The sequence below is a fragment of the Oncorhynchus nerka genome, linkage group LG8 (genome assembly GCF_034236695.1).
Source record: "Oncorhynchus nerka isolate Pitt River linkage group LG8, Oner_Uvic_2.0, whole genome shotgun sequence".
In the NCBI taxonomy this organism is placed as follows: Eukaryota; Metazoa; Chordata; class Actinopteri; order Salmoniformes; family Salmonidae; genus Oncorhynchus; species Oncorhynchus nerka.
The window spans coordinates 63326010-63342890 of record NC_088403.1 but is presented as its reverse complement, the minus strand read 5'-3'; the positions used below and the strand labels follow the sequence as shown (position 1 = coordinate 63342890).

The following is a 16881-nucleotide window of genomic DNA, read 5'->3' as shown; positions in this document are numbered from 1 at the left end:
TTGCCTGCCTCACTAATGACGCCTTTTGCCTATTCCCAGCCTCTATTTTAGCCTATCGGATTTCCTGTTATCAACCTATTGCCTGATCTCCTGAATGATGTTACTAGCCTTTTCCCTGCCTGTACTGTTGCCTTTTTGGACCCCCTGTGTATGACCTTCTGCCTGCCCCTGGACCCAGCTACCTGCCTCCTCCTATGTATGACCTTCTGCCTGCCCCTGGACCCAGCCACCTGCCTCCTCCTGTGTATGACCTTCTGCCTGCCCCGGGACCCAGCTACCTGCCTCCTCCTGTGTATGACCTTCTGCCTGCCCCTGGACCCAGCTACCTGCCTCCTGCTGTGGTCCTTTACAACACCTGCGCTTAAAACCAGCTCTCTGTCTCCCATCGTGTTCATGACAGCACCGAATACAACAGGCTTAGACCTTACCGTGAAATCCTTACTTACAAGCCCTTAACCAACAATGAAGTTCAATAAATAAGAGTTATGAAATTATTTATGAAATAAACTAATGTGAAAAAAAAAGTAAAATCAAGAAGTAAACCCAAGAAAAAAGTACACAAGAAAAGTACATAACAATAACGAGGCTATATACTGGGGGTTATATATCTAGTGGCCTTTTTTGGGGGTACGTCAGATTATCACCGGTGTCTGTAATGATCTCTGGCCCTCTGTTTGGCCTTATCACATGTCAAGGAATAATTTAAATGATTAACAAAAGGGGACAACTTTAAAACAAAATAAATATAAAACCATCAACATAGTGAATGTGGTGTTATTTATTATTATTATTTTTATTTATTTATTTTATTTCACCTTTATTTAACCAGGTAGGCTGGTTATGAGGCTTTCCACATGAAATACCCTTTAGATTATTATGTTATATATATATATATATATTTTACACAACTTATATACACTGCCTTAGGAAAGTATTCAGACCCTTTACTCAATACTTTCTTGAAGCACCTTTGGCAGTGATTAAAACCTCAAGACTTCTTGGGTATGACGCTACAAGCTTGGCACACCTGTATTTGGGGAGTTTCTCCCATTCTTCTCTGCAGATTCTCTCAAGCTCTGTCAGGTTGGATGGGGAGCGTTACTACACAACTATTTCAAGGAGAGCCCGTTGTCTTGGCTGTGTGCTTAGGGTCGTGGTCCTGTTGGAAGGTGAACCTCCGCCCCAGTCTGAGATCCTGAGGGCTCTGGAGCAGGTTTTCCTCAAGGATCTCACTGTACTTTGCTCCATTCATCTTTGCCTTGATCCTGACTAGTCTCCCAGTCCCTGCCACTGAAAAACATCCCCACAGCATGATGCTGCCACCACCATGCTTCACCGTAGGGATGGTGCCATGTTTCTTCCAGATGTGACGCTTGGCATTCAGGCCAAAGAGTTCAATCTTGGTTTCACCAGACCAGAGAATCTTATTTCTCGTGGTCTGAGAATCTTTAGGTGCCTTTTGGCAAACTCCAAGTGGGTGTCATGTGCTTTTTACTGAGGAGTGGCTTCCGTCTGGCCACTCTACTATAAAGGCATGATTGGTGGAGTGCTGCAGATAAGGTTGTCATTCTGGAAGGTTCTCCCATCTCAACAGAGGAACTCTAGAGCTCTGTCAGTGACCATCGGGTTCTTTGATACCTCCCTGACCCTGAATTCTCCCCCGATTGCTCAGTTTGGCCGGGCGGCCAGCTCTAGGAAGAGTCTTGGTGGTTCCAAACTTCTTTCATTTAAGAATGATGAAGGCCACTGTGTTCTTGGGGACCTTCAATGCTGCAGAAATGTTTTGGCACCCTTCCCCACATCTGTGCCTTGACCCAATCCTGTCTCGGAGCTCTACAGACAATTACCTCATGGCTTTCTAAAAACCAGTTTTGCTTTGTCATTATGGGGTATTATGATGTCATTATGGGGTATTGTGATGTCATGATGGGGTATTGTGTGTAGATTGCTGAGGAAATTGTTTTATTTAATCCACTTTAGAATAAGGCTGTAACGTAACAACATGTGTAAAAAGTCAAGCGGTCTGAATACTTTCGAAGCCACTGTGTTTCACTACGTTTTTGATGTCAATGGTTTGGGGCCAAACTGGTGGCAGATGTGGAAAAAAAAGTACATTTTTGGAAGAGTTGTAGAGGTAAGTGATATTAATGTCATTGTTGATTAAATGCTTTTTTACATTTAACATTTAAGTCATTTAGCAGACGCTCTTATCCAGAGCGACTTACAAATTGGAGGACCAGGGTTTTTCATTAATTAGGCTATTTTCTCTTGAACCTCATGGTCTATATATGAATAATTTTAAATAAAAGTTATTCAAGTATAAATTACCAAAGTTATGATAGATTGCAATATATTTTCTGTTACATACTGTAGACTCTGGTAACTTTGGTAAATTACCTGTAGCTTTGCGACCCTATTCAGAACCACACTACTCAGTATGCTTTTGAGCGACGACCAAACCATTATCATTACCATTATCATTATTAGGAACAGTTACCAGTTGAGGCTTAATGTGCAGAATCACACACATGTGAGGAGAATAAGAGCAGGAGCAGAACATCACTCCCAACCCTGGAAACACTGTTGGGGGTACTGGAGGACCAGGGTTGGGGGTACTGGAGGACCAGGGTTGGGGGCACTGGAGGACCAGGCTTGGGGGTACTGGAGGACCAGGGTTGGGAAACACTGTTGGGGGTACTGGAGGACCGGGGTTGGGGGTACTGGAGGACCAGGGTTGGGAAACACTGTTGGGGGTACTGGAGGACCAGGGTTGGGGGTACTGGAGGACCAGGGATGGGGGTGCTGGAGGACCAGGGTTGGGGGTACTGGAGGACCAGGGTTGGGAAACACTGTTGGGGGTACTGGAGGACCAGGGTTGGGGGTACTGGAGGACCAGGGATGGGGGTGCTGGAGGACCAGGGTTGGGAAACAGTGTTGGGGGTACTGGAGGACCAGGGTTGGGGGTACTGGAGGACCAGGGTTGGGGGTACTGGAGGACCAGGGTTGGGAAACACTTTTGGGTGTACTGGAGGACCAGGGTTGGGGGTACTGGAGGACCAGGGTTGGGGGTACTGGAGGACCAGGGTTGGGAAACACTGTTGGGGGTACTGGAGGACCAGGGTTGGGGGTACTGGAGGACCAGGGTTGGGGGTACTGGAGGACCAGGGTTGGGGGTACTGGAGGACCAGGGTTGGGGGTGCTGGGGGACCGGGGTTGGGAACCACTTTTGGGGGTACTGGAGGACCAGGGTTGGGGGTACTGGAGGACCAGGGTTGGGAAACACTGTTGGGGGTACTGGAGGACCGGGGTTGGGGGTACTGGAGGACCAGGGTTGGGAAACACTGTTGGGGGTACTGGAGGACCAGGGTTGGGGGTACTGGAGGACCAGGGATGGGGGTGCTGGAGGACCAGGGTTGGGGGTACTGGAGGACCAGGGTTGGGAAACACTGTTGGGGGTACTGGAGGACCAGGGTTGGGGGTACTGGAGGACCAGGGATGGGGGTGCTGGAGGACCAGGGTTGGGAAACAGTGTTGGGGGTACTGGAGGACCAGGGTTGGGGGTACTGGAGGACCAGGGTTGGGGGTACTGGAGGACCAGGGTTGGGAAACACTTTTGGGTGTACTGGAGGACCAGGGTTGGGGGTACTGGAGGACCAGGGTTGGGGGTACTGGAGGACCAGGGTTGGGAAACACTGTTGGGGGTACTGGAGGACCAGGGTTGGGGGTACTGGAGGACCAGGGTTGGGGGTACTGGAGGACCAGGGTTGGGGGTACTGGAGGACCAGGGTTGGGGGTGCTGGGGGACCGGGGTTGGGAACCACTTTTGGGGGTACTGGAGGACCAGGGTTGGGGGTACTGGAGGACAAGGGTTGGGAAACACTGTTGGGGGTACTGGAGGACCAGGGTTGGAGGTGCTGGAGGACCAGGGTTGGGGGTACTGGAGGACCAGGGTTGTGGGTACTGGAGGACCAGGGTTAGGAAACACTGTTGGGGGTACTGGGGGACCAGGTTTGGGGGTACTGGAGGACCAGGGTTGGAGGTGCTGGAGGACCAGGGTTGGGGGTACTGGAGGACCAGGGTTGTGGGTACTGGAGGACCAGGGTTAGGAAACATTGTTGGGGGTACTGGAGGACCAGGGTTGGGGGTACTGGAGGACCAGGGTTGGGAAACACTGTTGGGGGTACTGGAGGACCAGGGTTGGGGGTACTGGAGGACCAGGGTTGGGGGTACTGGAGGACCAGGGTTGGGGGTACTGGAGGACCAGGGTTGGGGGTACTGGAGGACCAGGGTTGGGGGTACTGGAGGACCAGGGTTGGGAAACACTGTTGGGGGTATTGGAGGACTAGGGTTGGGAAACAGTGTTGTGGGTACTGGAGGACCAGGGTTGGGGGTACTGGAGGACCAGGGTTGGGGGTGCTGGAGGACCAGGGTTGGGGGTACTGGAGGACCAGGGTTGTGGGTACTGGAGGACCAGGGTTAGGAAACACTGTTGGGGATACTGGAGGACCAGGGTTGGGGGTACTGGAGGACCAGGGTTGAGGGTGCTGGAGGACCAGGGTTGGGGGTACTGGAGGACCAGGGTTAGGAAACACTGTTGGGGGTACTGGAGGACCAGGGTTGGGGGTGCTGGAGGACCAGGGTTGGGGGTACTGGAGGACCAGGGTTGGGAAACACTGTTGGGGGTACTGGAGGACCAGGGTTGGGGGTACTGGAGGACCAGGGTTGGGGGTGCTGGAGGACCAGGGTTGGGGGTACTGGAGGACCAGCGTTGGGAAACACTGTTGGGGGTACTGGAGGACCAGGGTTGGGGATCCCGGAGGACCAGAGTTGTGGGTACTGGAGGACCAGGGTTGGGGATACTGGAGGACCAGGGTTGGGGGTACTGGAGGACCAGGGTTGGGAAACACTGTTGGGGGTACTGGAGGACCAGGGTTGTGGGTACTGGAGGACCAGGGTTGTGGGTACTGGAGGACCAGGGTTGGGGACACTGGAGGACCAGGGTTGGGGATACTGGAGGACCAGGGTTGGGGGTACCGGAGGACTAGGGTTGGGAAACAGTGTTGTGGGTACTGGAGGACCAGGGTTGGGGGTACTGGAGGACCAGTGTTGGGGGTGCTGGAGGACCAGGGTTGTGGGTACTGGAGGACCAGGGTTAGGAAACACTGTTGGGGATACTGGAGGACCAGGGTTGGGGGTACTGGAGGACCAGGGTTGGGGGTGCTGGAGGACCAGGGTTGGGGGTACTGGAGGACCAGGGTTAGGAAACACTGTTGGGGGTACTGGAGGACCAGGGTTGGGGGTGCTGGAGGACCAGTGTTGGGGGTACTGGAGGACCAGGGTTGGTGGTGCTGGAGGACCAGGGTTGGGGGTACTGGAGGACCAGGGTTGGGAAACACTGTTGGGGGTACTGGAGGACCAGGGTTGTGGGTACTGGAGGACCAGGGTTGTGGGTACTGGAGGACCAGGGTTGGGGACACTGGAGGACCAGGGTTGGGGATACTGGAGGACCAGGGTTGGGGGTACCGGAGGACTAGGGTTGGGAAACAGTGTTGTGGGTACTGGAGGACCAGGGTTGGGGGTACTGGAGGACCAGGGTTGGGGGTGCTGGAGGACCAGGGTTGGGGGTACTGGAGGACCAGGGTTAGGAAACACTGTTGGGGATACTGGAGGACCAGGGTTGGGGGTACTGGAGGACCAGGGTTGGGGGTGCTGGAGGACCAGGGTTGGGGGTACTGGAGGACCAGGGTTAGGAAACACTGTTGGGGGTACTGGAGGACCAGGGTTGGGGGTGCTGGAGGACCAGTGTTGGGGGTACTGGAGGACCAGGGTTGGTGGTGCTGGAGGACCAGGGTTGGGGGTACTGGAGGACCAGGGTTGGGAAACACTGTTGGGGGTACTGGAGGACCAGGGTTGGGGGTACTGGAGGACCAGGGTTGGGGGTGCTGGAGGACCAGGGTTGGGGGTACTGGAGGACCAGGGTTGGGAAACACTGTTGGGGGTACTGGAGGACCAGGGTTGGGGATACTGGAGGACCAGAGTTGTGGCTACTGGAGGACCAGGGTTGGGGATACTGGAGGACCAGGGTTGGGAAACACTGTTGGGGGTACTGGAGGACCAGGGTTGGGGATACTGGAGGACCAGAGTTGTGGGTACTGGAGGACCAGGGTTGGGGATACTGGAGGACCAGGGTTGGGGATACTGGAGGACCAGGGTTGGGGGTACTGGAGGACCAGGGTTAGGAAACACTGTTGGGGTACTGGAGGACCAGGGTTGGGGGTGCTGGAGGACCAGGGTTGGGGGTACTGGAGGACCAGGGTTGTGGGTACTGGAGGACCAGGGTTAGGAAACACTGTTGGGGGTACTGGAGGACCAGGGTTGGGGGTACTGGAGGACCAGGGTTGGGGCTACTGGAGGACCAGGGTTGGGGGTACTGGAGGACCAGGGTTGGGAAACACTGTTGTGGGTACTGGAGGACCAGGGTTCGGGGTACTGGAGGACCAGGGTTGGGAAACACTGTTGGGGGTACTGGAGGACCAGGGTTGGGGGTACCGGAGGACTAGGGTTGGGAAACAGTGTTGTGGGTACTGGAGGACCAGGGTTGGGGGTACTGGAGGACCAGGGTTGGGGGTGCTGGAGGACCAGGTTTGGGGGTACTGGAGGACCAGGGTTGTGGGTACTGGAGGACCAGGGTTAGGAAACATTGTTGGGGATACTGGAGGACCAGGGTTGGGGGTACTGGAGGACCAGGGTTGGGGGTGCTGGAGGACCAGGGTTGGGGGTACTGGAGGACCAGGGTTAGGAAACACTGTTGGGGGTACTGGAGGACCAGGGTTGGGGGTGCTGGAGGACCAGGGTTGGGGGTACTGGAGGACCAGGGTTGGGGGTACTGGAGGACCAGGGTTGGGGCTACTGGAGGACCAGGGTTGGGGGTACTGGAGGACCAGGGTTGGGAAACACTGTTGTGGGTACTGGAGGACCAGGGTTGGGGGTACTGGAGGACCAGGGTTGGGAAAAACTGTTGGGGGTACTGGAGGACCAGGGTTGGGGGTACCGGAGGACTAGGGTTGGGAAACAGTGTTGTGGGTACTGGAGGACCAGGGTTGGGGGTACTGGAGGACCAGGGTTGGGGGTACTGGAGGACCAGGGTTGGGGGTGCTGGAGGACCAGGGTTGGGGGTACTGGAGGATCAGGGTTAGGAAACACTGTTGGGGGTACTGGAGGACCAGGGTTGGGGGTGCTGGAGGACCAGGGTTGGGGGTACTGGAGGACCAGCGTTGGGAAACACTGTTGGGGGTACTGGAGGACCAGGGTTGGGGATACTGGAGGACCAGAGTTGTGGGTACTGGAGGACCAGGGTTGGGGATACTGGAGGACCAGGGTTGGGGGTACTGGAGGACCAGGGTTGTGGGTACTGGAGGACCAGGGTTGGGGATACTGGAGGACCAGGGTTGGGGATACTGGAGGACCAGGGTTGGGGGTACTGGAGAACCAGGGTTGGGAAATACTGGTCTATGTGACTTGTCGTATCTTCAGCTCTGATTCTTGTTGATGAAAAGGCCTTTTTGATGAGAAACACTGAACAAGATCAAATGAGTGTCTTGTGTTTGGGATTGTGTGTCTTTTGAGATAAATCGAAAGACATGTGAATGGGGTTAGCTAGCTATTTTTTCCGCCAAAACCAATTTCTATTCGAGCCTGTTGGACAAAATTGAGGCAGTTCCCCTGAAATTGCTTGGCGAGGGATCTGAGGGAGAGAGTTAAGGCATGTCGGCTGTTTGAAGACACAAGTGACAGTCGTTTGTACATGGATGCTGACCGAGATCACAGAAAACTCGCTGACATGAAGGAAATGGAAAGTTTTGAAAGACAACGGGAGATGAGATACATTCTCCTCATTAGGAAATAGCAACAGCTCCAATCAAAGCCCTCCATCAGCTGTTTTCTTTTACAGAGCCTGTTTAAGGCAGAGTTTTGTGTGGGACTACAGAACAGTTTGCGTGGGACTACAGAACAGTTTGTGTGGAACTACAGAACAGTTTGTGTGGAACTACAGAACAGTTTGTGTGGAACTACAGAACAGTTTGTGTGGAACTACAGAACAGTTTGTGTGGGACTACAGAACAGTTTGTGTGGAAGAATAGTTTGTGTGGAACTACCGAACAGTTTGTGTGGAACTACAGAACAGTTTGTGTGGGACTACAGAACAGTTTGTTTGGGACTACAGAACAGTTTGTTTGGGACTACAGAACAGTTTGTTTGGGACTACAGAACAGTTTGTTTGGGACTACAGAACAGTTTGTGTGGAACTACAGAACAGTTTGTTTGGGACTACAGAACAGAAGAGAGAGAGAGAGAGAGAGAGAGAGAGAGAGAGAGAGAGAATATTTGTAATGCCTTTACTCTTTTGGAAGTTCTGTGAGTGTAATGTATTCTGTTCATTATTATTATTCATTATTATCTACTTCACTTGCTTTGGCAATTTTAACATATGTTTCCCATGCCAATGAATCCCCTTGAATTGAATTGAATTGAATTGAGAGAGAGAGAGAGAGAGAGAGAGAGAGAGAGAGAGAGAGAGAGAGAGAGAGAGAGAGAAAGAGAGAGAGAGAGAGAGAATATTTGTAATGCCTTTACTCTTTTGGAAGTTCTGTGAGTATAATGTATTCTGTTCATTATTATTATTCATTATTATCTACTTCACTTGCTTTGGCAATTTTAACATATGTTTCCCATGCCAATGAATCCCCTTGAATTGAATTGAATTGAATTGAGAGAGAGAGAGAGAGAGAGAGAGAGAGAGAGAGAGAGAGAGAGAGAGAGAGAGAGAGAGAGCGACAGAGACAGAGAGTGAGAGAGAGAGAGAAGAGAAAGAGAGAGACAGAGAGAGAGCGAGAGAGTGAGAGTGAGAGAGAGAGAGAGAGAGAGAGAGAGAGAAAGAGAAAGAGAGAGACAGAGAGAGAGAAAGAGAGCGAGAGAGAGAGTGAGAGAGAGAGAGAAAGAGAAAGAGAGAGACAGAGAGAGAGAAAGAGAGCGAGAGAGAGAGGGAGAGAGAGAGAAAGAGAGAGACAGAGAGAGAGAGAGAGAGAGAGAGAGAGAGAGAGAGGGAGAGAGAGAGAGAGAAAGAGAAAGAGAGATTGAGATTGAAAGAGAGCGAGGGAGGGAGAGTCATTCATTCTCTGAGCTGCTGACAAAGTCTCTGTCAGCTTGCCTTGCAGGGACAGCAGGGAAGGACAGGGTGGCTGAGTAACTGTGAGTGTGTGTGTGTGCATGTGTGTGAGTGCGTTTGTAGATGATTGGCCCTCTATGTACTGTCCTGTCACACACACTTGCACAGATGCAATCTCCTCTCCCCCTCTCTCTCTTCCATCCCTCTCTCTCACCTATCCCTCTTTCTCTATCTCCATCTCCCTTCCTTCCTTCCTCCCTCCCTCTCTCTGCTGCCCAGAAGAACAGTACAAAAAAATGGCCTCAGTTTCTCTGGGTAACTTTATCACCCAACCTGCCTTAGCCTGAAAGCATTACACGCTTGGAACCATGCCAACTACTGTAAATGAAGGGACCAAGGTTGACAGACTGAAACTTTGGATGTGTTCAGGGAGGGAGGGAGGGAGGGAGGGGAGAATGTGGTGGCAGAAGAGAGGGAGGGGAGGAGGAAGGATGGAAGGGGAGGAGAAGGGAGCAGGGAGGAGGAGGGAGGGTAGGGGAGGAGAAGGGAGCAGGGAGGAGGAGGGAGGGAAGGGGAGGAGAAGGGAGCAGGGAGGAGGAGCAGGGAGGAGGAGGGAGGGAAGGGGAGGAGCAGGGAGCAGGGAGCAGGGAGGAGGGAGGGAAGGGGAGGAGCAGGGAGCAGCGAGGGAAGGGAAGGAGGAGGGAGGGAAGGGGAGGAGCAGGGAGCAGGGAGGAGGAGGGAGGGAAGGGGAGGAGAAGGGAGCAGGGAGGAGGAGGGGGAAGGGGAGGAGAATGGAGCAGGGAGGAGGAGGAGGGAGGGAAGGGGAGGAGAATGGAGCAGGGAGGAGGAGCAGGGAGGAGGAGGGAGGGAAGGGGAGGAGCAGGGAGCAGGGAGGAGGAGGGAGGGAAGGGGAGGAGAAGGGAGCAGGGAGGAGGAGGGGGGGAAGGGGAGGAGAATGGAGCAGGGAGGAGGAGGAGGGAGGGAAGGGGAGGAGAATGGAGCAGGGAGGAGGAGCAGGGAGGAGGAGGGAGGGAAGGGGAGGAGCAGGGAGGAGGGAGGAGGAGCAGGGAGGAGGAGGGAGGGAAGGGGAGGAGAATGGAGCAGGAGGGAGGAGCAGGGAGGAGGAGCAGGGAGGAGGAGGGAGGGAAGTAGAATGGAGCAGGGAGGAGCAGGGAGGAGGAGGAGGAGAGTTTTCTTGTGGGATAAAAAAAAATCTGCAGTACTTAGCTGCACTCCTCTGCTTGGGAGATTCACTCCAATGAGGTGTGGGGCACTATAGGAATATTATAGCGGATATGAATCAGTCAACAAAATCAATGAATTAATATGGCTATAAAATAGCCCTCTTAACCATTGCATTGCATTTTGAAGGGAAAGGAACACACATATAAGAATACAGGAGAACCAATGTAAATGAGGAAAATATGAACCAAGATGTCCTGGAACAAAAGCAATATAAATAATCACAGTAATCTGATAGGTCATGGAGACTGGTGTAAATCTACTTATTAAAACATTGAACACTTTGAAAACTGTTTGACGCTAATTCTTCATGTTAGCATCAATCATCAACACTAATCTGGTTTGAATGGCAGGTGATGGGAAATCCCTTCTGATGAGGCTTTTGGTGAATTTGTGATCATGTCTGATTATCGGGTTTTTCTGTTTGCCCTCTTTTTGTGTTAAGATGGCTTCCCCATGCCATTGACCTGTAAAACTACTTTCTCCAGCCTGGTCTCATAGACTAGATGCAACATAGTAAACGAAACTCACACTAGTATGATAAGGTATGTTACTTTTGATGTGGTTACGTAAGACTGAAGATAACTTAAGGCAAAAACAAAAGGAGGGTGGTTGGTCGGGGTGGAGGAGTTTGCGTATAACGTGAACGTCTAGAAACCCAAAGATCACCGACAACTTATTACCTTTTAGATACTTAAAAACTACTTAGCATGTTAGCTAACCCTTCCCATAACCTTAACCCTTTAACCTTACTCCTAAGCCTAACCTTAACCTTAACACGAAGCTTAGCTCACATTAGCGTTAGCCACCTAGCCACCTAGCTAATGTTAGCCACCTAGCTAACGTTAGCATTAGCCACCTAGTGAGCCACCTAGCTAACGTTAGCATTAGCCACCTAGCTAACTTTAGCATTAGCCACCGAGCTAACGTTACCATTAGCCACCTAGCCAAGGTTAGCCACCTAGCTAACTTTAGCATTAGCCACCTAGCTAACGTTACCATTAGCCACCTAGCTAATGTTACCATTAGCCACCTAGCTAACGTTAGCATTAGCCTCCTAGCTAACGTTACCATTAGCCACCTGGCTAACGTTAGCCATATCGTACATATTGCAAATTCGTAACATATTGGTCAACACTTTACACACCTGTCATAATATAGTCATAACGCCGTTTAAAAGCTGACATAACCTGTCATAATATAGTCATAACGCTGTTTAAAAGCTGACATAACCTGTCATAACCTGTCATAATATAGTCATAATATAGTCATAATGCTGTTTAAAAGCTGACATAACCTGTCATAACCTGTCATAATATAGTCATAACGCCGTTTAAAATCTGTCATAACCTGTCATAACCTGACATAACCTGTCATAACCTGTCATAACCTGTCATAATATAGTCATAACCTGACATAACCTGTCATAACCTGTCATAACCTGTCATAACCTGTCATAATATAGTCATAATATAGTCATAACGCTGTTTAAAAGCTGACATAACCTGTCATAACCTGTCATAACCTGACATAACCTGTCATAATATAGTCATAATATAGTCATAACGCTGTTTAAAAGCTGACATAACCTGTCATAACCTGTCATAACCTGTCATAATATAGTCATAATATAGTCATAACGCTGTTTAAAAGCTGACATAACCTGTCATAACCTGTCATAATATAGTCATAATATAGTCATAACGCCGTTTAAAAGCTGACATAACCTGTCATAACCTGTCATAATATAGTCATAACGCCTTTTAAAAGCTGTCATAACCTGTCATAACCTGTCATAACCTGTCATAACCTGACATAACCTGTCATAATATAGTCATAATATAGTCATAACGCTGTTTAAAAGCTGACATAACCTGTCATAACCTGTCATAACCTGACATAACCTGTCATAATATAGTCATAATATAGTCATAACGCTGTTTAAAAGCTGACATAACCTGTCATAACCTGTCATAACCTGTCATAATATAGTCATAATATAGTCATAACTCTGTTTAAAAGCTGACATAACCTGTCATAACCTGTCATAACCTGACATAACCTGTCATAATATAGTCATAACGCCGTTTAAAATCTGTCATAACCTGTCATAACCTGTCATAACCTGTCATAACCTGTCATAATATAGTCATAACGCCGTTTAAAATCTGTCATAACCTGTCATAACCTGACATAACCTGTCATAACCTGTCATAATATAGTCATAACGCCGTTTAAAATCTGACATAACCTGTCATAACCTGTCATAATATAGTCATAACGCCATTTAAAATCTGACATAACCTGTCATAACCTGTCATAACATAGTCATAATATAGTCATAACGCTGTTTAAAAGTTGACATAACCTGTCATAACCTGTCATAACCTGTCATAATATAGTCATAATATAGTCATAACGCTGTTTAAAAGTTGACATAACCTGTCATAACCTGTCATAACCTGACATAACCTGTCATAACCTGTCATAATATAGTCATAACGCTGTTTAAAATCTGTCATAACCTGTCATAACCTGTCATAACGCTGTTTAAAAGTTGACATAACCTGTCATAACCTGTCATAACCTGTCATAACCTGACATAACCTGTCATAATATAGTCATAATATAGTCATAACGCTGTTTAAAAGCTGACATAACCTGTCATAACCTGTCATAACCTGACATAACCTGTCATAACCTGTCATAACACCGTTTAAAATCTGACATAACTTGTCATAACCTGTCATAATATAGTCATAATATAGTCATAACGCCGTTTAAAAGCTGACATAACCTGTCATAACCTGTCATAACCTGACATAACCTGTCATAATATAGTCATAATATAGTCATAACGCTGTTTAAAAGCTGACATAACCTGTCATAACCTGTCATAACCTGTCATAATATAGTCATAATATAGTCATAACGCTGTTTAAAAGCTGACATAACCTGTCATAACCTGTCATAACCTGACATAACCTGTCATAATATAGTCATAACGCCGTTTAAAATCTGTCATAACCTGTCATAACCTGTCATAACCTGTCATAATATAGTCATAACGCCGTTTAAAATCTGTCATAACCTGTCATAACCTGACATAACCTGTCATAACCTGTCATAACCTGTCATAATATAGTCATAATATAGTCATAACGCCGTTTAAAAGCTGACATAACCTGTCATAACCTGTCATAACCTGTCATAACCTGTCATAATATAGTCATAACGCCGTTTAAAAGCTGACATAACCTGTCATAACCTGACATAACCTGTCATAACCTGTCATAATATAGTCATAACGCCGTTTAAAATCTGTCATAACCTGTCATAACCTGTCATAATATAGTCATAATATAGTCATAACGCCGTTTAAAAGCTGACATAACCTGTCATAACCTGTCATAATATAGTCATAACGCCTTTTAAAAGCTGTCATAACCTGTCATAACCTGTCATAACCTGTCATAACCTGTCATAATATAGTAATAAAGCTGTTACACTTAAATCTGCTCCTGCATTCATCCCAGTCATCAGCAACAGAGCACTGGGGTAGGTGCAGGTCTGACATCAATGTGTACGCAATTATAATGATAAAAAAACGGTTAAATAACATAAACACACTGTTGACACCTAGTCTATGGTGTAATGGAAGGTTCTGTAACATAAACACACTGTTGACACCTAGTCTATGGTGTAATGGAAGGTTCTGTAACATAAACACACTGTTGACACCTAGTCTATGGTGTAATGGAAGGTTCTGTAACATAAACACACTGTTGACACCTAGTCTATGGTGTAACGGAAGGTTCTGTAACATAAACACACTGTTGACACCTAGTCTATGGTGTAATGGAAGGTTCTGTAACATAAACACACTGTTGACACCTAGTCTATGGTGTAATGGAAGGTTCTGTAACATAAACACACTGTTGACACCTAGTCTATGGTGTAATGGAAGGTTCTGTAACATAAACACACTGTTGACACCTAGTCTATGGTGTAATGGAAGGTTCTGTAACATAAACACACTGTTGACACCTAGTCTATGGTGTAATGGAAGGTTCTGTAACATATTATATGAATTGTAAAACGTGACATATCATAGTAATTGTGATTCGTAACATATCAGATACAAAATGGATGACGGACAACCACAAATGAATACATACAATACCAAACATAGCTTAATATCAAACTAATTTATACGTCACATAAAAACTCATTTTTATTATGTTACGTCTACCCCTGAGGCCAGGTTGCTTTCTCGGAATGCAAGTCTCCAACCAGGCGTATCGGATTAACACTTACATCATGTAGACTGAATGGCAGTTTACTGTGCTGTAAAAAAACCCCCAGCTCTGTTACAGTTTAACTGCACACCTCAGCAAAATAACATGATATTTCCATTAGGTAAGAGGAACTAAGCTGAAAAAAGACAGTAGCAAAAACAGGGAAAACAACAGAATTTTGTGAAGGGGTATTTTAAGTCCATCGTTTTAGGGAATTCTAGTCGTATCGGGAGAGGAAAAAACCAGTTACGCCTCATTGTCATGCTTAATCTCTGGGTCAATGACACCATCACCATGCCAACCCCTGGCATCGCTATGGAAACCTGCCTTATTTGCGCCAACAGGTCGACAGGTTTGAAAAAAGCCCCTACAGGTGTGATTCTCTTTGTGTGCGTGTTTGTGTGTGTGTGTATGAATGTGTGTGTGTGGGTGGGTGTATGTGTGTGTGGATGTATGTATGTGTGTGTGGATGTATGTGTGTGTGTGTGGATGTGTGTGTGTGTGTGTGTGTGTGTGTGTGTGTGTGTGTGTGTGTGTGTGTGTGTGTGTGTGTGTACTGGCCCTGCAGTGCCACCTGTCTTATCTGTGAGACCGTCATTTCAACTACTGACACCTACTGGCGTGTCAACCACAACAGATAACACATTATTTAGAAATGTTGTCATCATACACTGTACACAGACAGTATGCTTCATAGAGTGAGACACCATTTTATGGCCTATGACATCCCTCTAGAGTCAATATTACATTATAAAGGAATGTTATCTAATAGTAACATGCCAATAAAAACAGTACAGTGTTTGCAGACAGTAACCCAATGATGTTGTGACAGAAAGACCTGAGGAAGGAAAGGAAAGAGGAAAGGAAAGAGGAAAGCTAGGAGGATCATAAAGCTGATCCAAACCCATCCACTGTGGACAGGAGGCAACGCTGGGCCTGCTCTAAACTGCTGAAACCAGAGGAGGAATATTTAACCTCCTCCCCCTACTTGTCCTCTCTCCCTCGCTCTGTCTCTCGCTCTCTCTCTGTTTCTCTCTCTCTTTCTCTCTCTCTCTCTCCCCCTCTCTCTCCCCCTCTCTCTCTCTCTGTCTCTCTCTCTCCCTATGTCTCTCGCTCCCCCCCTCTCTCTCTCCCTCTATCTCACACACACACACATCCCTCTAGCATCCCCCCCTTCCTTTCCTCTCTCTCCATCATCCCTCCTCTGAGCCATGTGTTCACCCAGGGAGCAGTGACAGTCGTGTCAGCTGCGATTCTCCTGTGCAGCCACCTCCCCCGGAACAGACTTTGAAGTGACTCCCACCGCCATGTGGACAGGCAGACAGACAGGCTAGAGGGACCTCTGGGGCTGTGTTGGAGCTTGAAGACCACGAAGGGTTAGATGTGCCTCTTCTGGTTTTAATACTGTGGTGGGATTTGGACTGCTCAGTGTGTGTGTGGAGATCTGTATTTGCATGATGAAATACAGAATCACCACCACAGTCATATTTTAATCTCACACTATACTATAGCCTTTACTGTAGGTCTTCATCCTTCAGGGCTTCAGCCTTCAGGTATTCAGCCTTCAGGTCTTCAGCCTTCAGGTCTTCAGCTTTCAGGTCTTCAGCTTTCAGGTCATCAGCCTTTAGGTCATCAGCCTTCAGGTATTCAGCCTTTAAGTCTTCAGCCTTCAGGTATTCAGCCTTCAGGTCTTCAGCCTTTAAGTCTTCAGCCTTCAGGTATTCAGCCTTCAGGTCTTCAGCCTTTAGGTCTTCAGCCTTTAGGTCATCAGCTTTTAGGTAATCAGCTTTTAGGGTCATCAGCTTTTAGGGTCTTCAGCTCTTATGCCTTCAGCTTTTAGGGTCTGCGGTCTTTAGGCCTTCAGCCTTTAGGTCATCAGCTTTTAGGGTCATCAGCTTTTAGGGTCTTCAGCTTTTAGGGTCATCAGCTTTTAGGGTCATCAGCTTTTAGGGTCTTCAGCTTTTAGGGTCATCAGCTTTTAGGGTCATCAGCTTTTAGGGTCATCAGCTTTTAGGGTCTTCAGCTTTTATGCCTTCAGCTTTTAGGTCTTCAGCTTTTAGGTCTTCAGCTTTTAGGTCTTCAGCCTTTAGGTCTTCAGCTTTTAGGGTCTTCAGCCTTTAGGTATTCAGCTTTTAGGTCTTCAGCTTTTAGGTCTTCAGCCTTTAGGTCTTCAGC

The 16881-nt window shown here is 48.3% G+C and overlaps 1 protein-coding gene across 1 annotated transcript in view; it reads right to left on the bottom strand.

Annotated features, from left to right (window-relative positions):
* LOC115116623 (NACHT and WD repeat domain-containing protein 2) overlaps positions 1-16505 on the bottom strand; it is a 33995-nt gene extending 17490 nt beyond the window's left edge. Inside the window, exons 1-2 of the mRNA XM_065021149.1 lie at positions 16225-16505; positions 3729-3855 (exon numbers count right to left, since the gene is read on the bottom strand). Coding sequence (XP_064877221.1) covers positions 3729-3855; positions 16225-16505 — 408 coding nt within the window. The remainder of the gene's footprint in view (positions 1-3728; positions 3856-16224) is intronic.
* Between the last annotated feature and the right edge of the window lie 376 nt (positions 16506-16881).